General features: G+C 39.5%; 1 protein-coding gene across 2 annotated transcripts in view; it reads right to left on the reverse strand.

The window, feature by feature from the left end:
* Positions 1–3,854, reverse strand: part of Rudimentary (carbamoyl-phosphate synthetase 2, aspartate transcarbamylase, and dihydroorotase rudimentary) — a 21,921-nt gene extending 18,067 nt beyond the window's left edge. Inside the window, exons 1-5 of one of the 2 annotated variants that reach the window (XM_076776177.1) lie at positions 3,647–3,854; positions 2,572–2,710; positions 1,650–1,941; positions 889–1,205; positions 217–784 (exon numbers count right to left, since the gene is read on the reverse strand). In XM_076776177.1, coding sequence (XP_076632292.1) covers positions 217–784; positions 889–1,205; positions 1,650–1,941; positions 2,572–2,710; positions 3,647–3,728 — 1,398 coding nt within the window. In that variant the 5' untranslated portion in view covers positions 3,729–3,854. The remainder of the gene's footprint in view (positions 1–216; positions 785–888; positions 1,206–1,649; positions 1,942–2,571; positions 2,711–3,646) is intronic. The other variant, XM_076776178.1, reaches the window with a different exon arrangement.
* Between the last annotated feature and the right edge of the window lie 2,806 nt (positions 3,855–6,660).

Here is a 6,660-nt window from a genome sequence, read left to right on the forward strand (position 1 = left end):
AGGAACACGAAGTTCAATTGGTCATAACTTTAACCTGTTAGATGGACCTCATACGACTGAACAAGGCTTAGAAAGGCATTTATCTTACAGGAAAATGTGGACAACGTCGAGTCATTTTTGTTTAGTTGTAAGCCTTTACGAAAACTGAGTAAAACGTTTGATCTAATAAAACTCGAAACTCCTTCGAGGAATAACCTTTCCTTCTCCAATTTATACCTGCTCCACGTATGTTGGTATAATCGGCAAGAAATAGACTTTGTCGGCCATGCCCTTGGACGTTTGAACTGTAGCGATATTGGGATTGATGAGGAGAGTTTGTATGCATTCTTCTCGCAGCGCTTTGATAGCTTGCGATCCAGAGTAATCGAACTCGCCCGCCTGACCGATACTGAGACCGCCTGATCCCAGAATCAGCACTTTCTTCGGACGAACAGCGATACCAGGGTTATCAACGTGGAAGGTCAACCTTTGGTTCAACCTCTCCTTGATAGACATACTCGGTTTCTCATTTACACTCTCCTTCACAGCGTCTAAGAACACGTCGAATAAACATTCCAAATCTTCGGGACCGGCATTGTGCTCCGGATGAAACTGAACTGAGAAGTAAGGCATGCTCGAGTGCACGACGCCTTCGTTGCTGTTATCATTGGTGTTGGTGAACAGAGGTTCCCAATCGGCTGGCAACTGACTAGCATCGACCGCAAATCCATGATTTTGCGATGTCATGAAACAACGTTTGGTCCCGTGATGCGTGACAGGTAAATTGTGACCACGGTTACCGTACCTGTGAACGAACGTATGTAAAACTTAATGCCGCGGAAACACGAGGACAGTGCCGCCGTGTACTTGACAATCTATCGTTGAAGCAACAAATGGCAAGGTACGTACTTCATCTTATACGTAACGCAACCGGCTGCGATGCAAAGCAACTGATGGCCAAGACATATGCCGAAAATCGGTTTTGTACTGCGCGAATTGAGACAATTGCGAATATTGTTCACCGTTGCTTTGCACATGCTAGGATCCCCTGGTCCATTGCTGAGAAATAAGCCGTCGTACTCGGTCTTGTTAAAGTCGAAATCCCACGGAACGACGTCCACGCGAGCACCTCGGCGGATCAAGCACCTCAATTGATTGTACTTCAAACCACAATTCACCACGCATATACGGGGATGACCATCGACATTGAACGTTTCATAGTGGGACTGAAATTTAATGTTTTAACATCAGGTTTTCTGAACAAGAAACTAGTTACCGCAGAGAAGAAACAATTCAGGGTATCTCAATATGTGAAAAAGATTTCTAAGCTAATTTGTTTTCGACTATTTAGTTTTTTAAGTCTTTCCGCTTCTAATTTTTTCGATTTCACCCTTATAATATGGCGCATAGAACGATATGATAGGAAAGAAAGAATAATATAATCCAAATTAAACATGAATATTTACAACAGTGGTTTCCTAAGAACGAAAAAAGTACAAAGAAAATTTTTATGCCAGAGATAAATGTAAATTAAAATGATATAAGGCAAATATACTTTAACAGTTGTTATACATTGATAAATAATATATTATTATACAAAATTATACTATCCCATTTTTGGCAAATATTGCGGTGGAGAGTTAATCACGTCAAATTATGTCATAACGCACCTCAGCAACTTGCTCCACGAGATTCAACTCGTTAGAATTCGCAATCCTAATAGGGGAGAGTCTCGATGTCAAGATCTGTGGCGTTTCACTATCCGCCACGAGTCTGGCCGATATATTGCCCTTTTCGCGAATAATTTTCGTTAAAGCTCTAGTGTCTACTTCGTATATGCCAGGAATTTTCTGTGCTTTCATCCATTCGGATAGTGTTTTCGTTTTTCGCCAATGACTCGGAGTTTCGCATATTTCACCGACCACCAGACCCGCGGCCCAAATCCGATGCGATTCAAACCAGCTGTAGGAAATAAACGATAATATTACGACAATGTAATACATTCGTGACGATTTAGAGTAATATTGTGAAAATTTAAGGCCTTATTACTGATTAAATTTTGAGCAAAATTGATTCATGTATAATGATACCTTCTGTAGTTCTTTAATTTTAAATCTACAAGTAAATTTTACGTACAAAAAGTTAAATGAACATTTCTTAATAAGGAAAGAATTAAATGAAATCTTATATTACCAAAATAATGTATTTGGAATATCTCTGAAAATATTGTTGTTTATATAGTCATTACTTTCAATTAATATAGCATTAAAGCAACGTGACAGAAAGTATTGTAACGTAATCATCGCGGTTAATTCTTTTGAAAGTGCAATTTGAGAAACACTGTCTGAAGGGAAAGATTTGCTAAACGTGTGCGATCATTGGCGACACCTATTCTCGGACAAACAGTAGCAATACATTTATCGATTGCACGGCAGTGTCAAATATTTATAAAACTGATTAGACTAATCCAGAAACAACATATAGATACAGTCGGTAAGAGATTCGATCGAACAATTAATTTGTTTTTTCGATCGTCGCGCGAATCCCAACCGTTTATTTCTAGTTTACTAGGCGAACGTTTTGAAATCTTACTATGAGATATTGTGTTCGTCTTTCTCGTCGTGGAACACGCCATAATTTCCGATCAGGGGATACGTGAGCACTAGAATTTGAGTGTGGTAGGAAGGATCTGTAAGCGACTCCGTGTAACCCACCATACCGGTCTGGAACACTGAAAAAAATGTATCACTGGAAACAGAGTCTATTTGTTACGTATAGATATAATGTCCGTTCGAACTCTATCGTAACTTTCGAAACATTAGTGTACACGAAAGTTACCTTGCTCCGAATCTACTCCCGAATCTGCTCCGAAATGTAGAGTTACCTTATTAAAAGTCTATCGACGATTCAATTTTCATCTAATCAGTCGTGAATCGATAAATATATCAAAGTGATTGCAAATCAAAATTATATCGTACTTTTCTCAACTTGATTACGTTAAATACTAAAACGGAGCAGACTGGATTATGAACTTTATTATTATTCCTATATAGGAATTATTTCTATATTTCTATATTTATATTAATATTATTCCTATATTATACTATATAGCATATTATTTCTAAAGCAATACATAATTCTACAAAGGTATTTTTACAAAAGGTCAAGAAACTTTCTACAGGCTTTGAATTCGTGCGTTTATCTTCGGTACAAAGATAACTAACATGGCAGAAGTAAATGCAACTGTCAATGGCTCGGATATGCAAATTTTCGTATTAACGTGCAGAGTTACCCCATGATTGGCATATTTGATCGTCGGCATTCGGTAACGATACTCCAAACAAGTCTCGTAATCAACACTAATCGGCAATAAGTGTACATTAAACCCACGTGGTCGGTCGAACTGAATAAACTTCCATGCTATTTACATTGCCCGTATGTATGTAGACGCGTGGTCATGCGGAAGCCACGAATCGTTAATATCGTTGCGAGCAGTACGGCCATTGACTTCTCGAACAACGATACTCCAGGTCGTTGTACGACAAAGTTGAAATTAAAGCATTGATTGGGAAGAGCACAGTGATCGACTCGTGGGAAAAGTTCTACACGTGCGCGTCCGTCCGCCAGTGGCGCAAAAAGCGGAACACGTGCTCCTCGATACACTTACCGAGTTCTCCTTCGACGGAAACTGGAGCACCAAACAGTTTTCCAGGAATAATGGTGCCATCCTCAAACCAGAGGAAGCCCATTTTACAAGTATCGTGAAAGACAAGTATCGTCTATTTCCTTAGAAATGCAAGGTGGCCACCGATACGAACACACTCTCAACCCGGCAGGCACTGTGGCACCGTAAGCCGGGAACACACCTAATACCTCAACATTCGACTACTGCGATCGCGCAGAACTGCTCGTAGCGCCACGAAACTTCAGCTCCAGTCGATAGTTACGCCGTTATTCAACGCATTCAATGGAACCGTTCCGTACAGGTCACGTGATTAATATCAGCTAGACATATTGACTTTTCGTTCAGCTAAACCAATCAGTGAACACACGCCATCTTGCATGACACCCAGTTTGAATTTCAATCTACCGTTTCGAATGCAGAGTTGGGCAAAGTTTTATTCGGATAACGGCTAACCCAACAAAATTTGTACATTATCTATCCATTATCGGACAGCTTTATGTAAAAAGGCGGTGAATAGCTGTGCAGCTAGAAACGAAAATTTTTCTCAGTGTGTCTCGCAGCTCCTCTTTACTCGTATTTGTTCTCATCATTTCATTACAACCGTGTACTAACAAGAAGTGTTGTATTTCTACAAAATGACACCTCTGTGTATGCTAATAACGGCAACCTTGTACGTGTACATGCTGCAAGAAAAGAGATTTCCTGCGTTTGTTGACTTTACCGATTTCGATAGATCAGTTGACTATAGTTCTCAAGATCACCGTTTTTTAAGGTCATCGCTATTTTAATTCGTTTGATACCAACAGCTCGCATGTCGCCGCCATGACCGACTGCGGAAAAGGTAGAAATGACGATATCAAAGACAAGAGATGCAAGCAGATGTTGCATCACGAACGAGGAATACGAGGAGACCTTTCACCCAATGTATTTTTGCGACTCATTTTTATGGGGCTTTAAAGCCCCATTACCATTTTCGTGTCACTCGCAACGTTACCAACAGATTTAGAAATAAACACAAGAGGAAGTGAGACAGAAAATGAAATTCATTGGTTCGAGCGATAAGAAATCTTGACAAATATTAAAATAATTTTTTACGAGAATACCAATCGCTGTATGTGAAGTCTATACAGAGTACTTACTCAACGATGGTGTGAATTAAACAATGACAAATAAAACTTAGCATTGTTTAACATTCCAACGCAATAGTTTGAACAATTCTTAACAATATGTGGTATATGAATAATGAAAGGGCCCATCAATATGCGTAAATAATAATTTTTCGCGAAATAATTTGTCCACCGGACGGCTTGAGATGGCTGGCACACGCTGTGCTCTCCCCACTCCTCCGCCACTACATTAAAGGCTCATGCGGAGACTAACATGTCTCATTCGTGCGGGGGGGTCCAAGGGTGGCGGACTTCCTGGCTCGGTGGGTATCCCGGGATCATCCTAGGCTGACCAGTGGCGACCAGGGGGGACTACTAGTGACCAGAACTGACCAGAACTGACCAGTGCTGACCACTACTGGCCACTTGACCAATGGTGAGCTTGTGATGACCAATTGCGACTACTTGCTGGTCAGTGGTGAGCTCTGTACAAATTTTCCCCCTCTCTTATTTTATTGATGCCAAATTTACTTGTATGTTTCTGAATACCGTTTGATGGAAATATTGATTTTGTTTGATTTATTAGTTTCTGTTTCGTTTCTATGGATGTTTCCCCTTATAGATATTCTCTTGAATTGTTGGTCATTTTTGTTCTTCCATTATTAATTTTGACAATCCTAGTGGTATCTTAAGTATATGTGGTCATTTACTGTTTCTATCTTTCGATTGTTTCTGGAATTCATGTCTGTCTCTAACAAGAACTGATGTTGAAAGACGATGTATGATAAAATACTGCTTCCACTTCTTGTTATTTCGTACAATCGTTTGACTCTTTCCTGCGTACATCAGTATCGTCAGTTGATTAATTATAATTTTTACTTTGATGTTATTTGTGATGTGGTTTCGACGTTTCGTTCATTTCCTTCCGATTATCAGTATCGTCAGTTGATTAATTATAATTTTTACTTTGATGTTATTTGTGATGTGGTTTCGACGTTTCGTTCATTTTCTTCTGATTCTGACTCAATAAAAATATTCTCAATTCGTACAATTCATTGACTCCAGCTAGGTATATCAGCATCGTTTATTAATTAATTACAATTTTTATTTTGTCTTTATTTGTAATATTCTTAGGACATTTTGCTAAGTACACTGCTAATAGAATAAGACCCATACTAACATACATCATTTAATTCTTTAGGTGTGAGTGTTTCTAAATTTCGTAGGTTGTCCAACTTTATATATTAAGTGTTCTTTAATGATACTAACACAAGTAGCAGTTTTTGTTTCAGGTCAGATCTATTGTAGATCAATTCCAAGGACATCGAGGGAGGACGCTACATCAAGGGATTCAACCATCAAGGGATTCATCCGCCGAGGGATTCAACCGCCGAGGGATTCAACTACCAAGGGATTCAACCACAGAGGGATTCATCCGTCGAGGGACCTTTAATTCCAAGTACATTAGTCTTAAGCTTCGTCGCGAATATTAAAATTAACGTCGAAGATTTCTCTATTGTCCGTGTTACCGCGCCCTACCAAGTAATTATTGACCAAGTAGCTTCACTTTCTCTCGTCCTCTCGTTTCCCGTTTTGATCACCACTGCTTTAATGTAGAAAGCAAGTGATCGGCCGTGTAGTTGGTCTAAAAGATATAATCGCCTTCCCTTGGTAGCTCGAGATATCAAGGGCAGTAGATTCGATCCTAAGATCCACTGCATGGTTTAGCATCGCGTCGCGTCGCGTATCCCACGATTTAGCTTCATCCCTTCTTAAAGGAGATAATTGCTTGGTACCACTAATTTAGAAAATAGGAGTCTCGTTTTCTCCTATCTTCTCCATTTTAGTTCCGAATCTGCTAGCTAAAATTTCGACGTTAATTTTAAGTCT

Source organism: Colletes latitarsis, chromosome 10 (genome assembly GCF_051014445.1).
Source record: "Colletes latitarsis isolate SP2378_abdomen chromosome 10, iyColLati1, whole genome shotgun sequence".
Classification (NCBI taxonomy): Eukaryota; Metazoa; Arthropoda; class Insecta; order Hymenoptera; family Colletidae; genus Colletes; species Colletes latitarsis.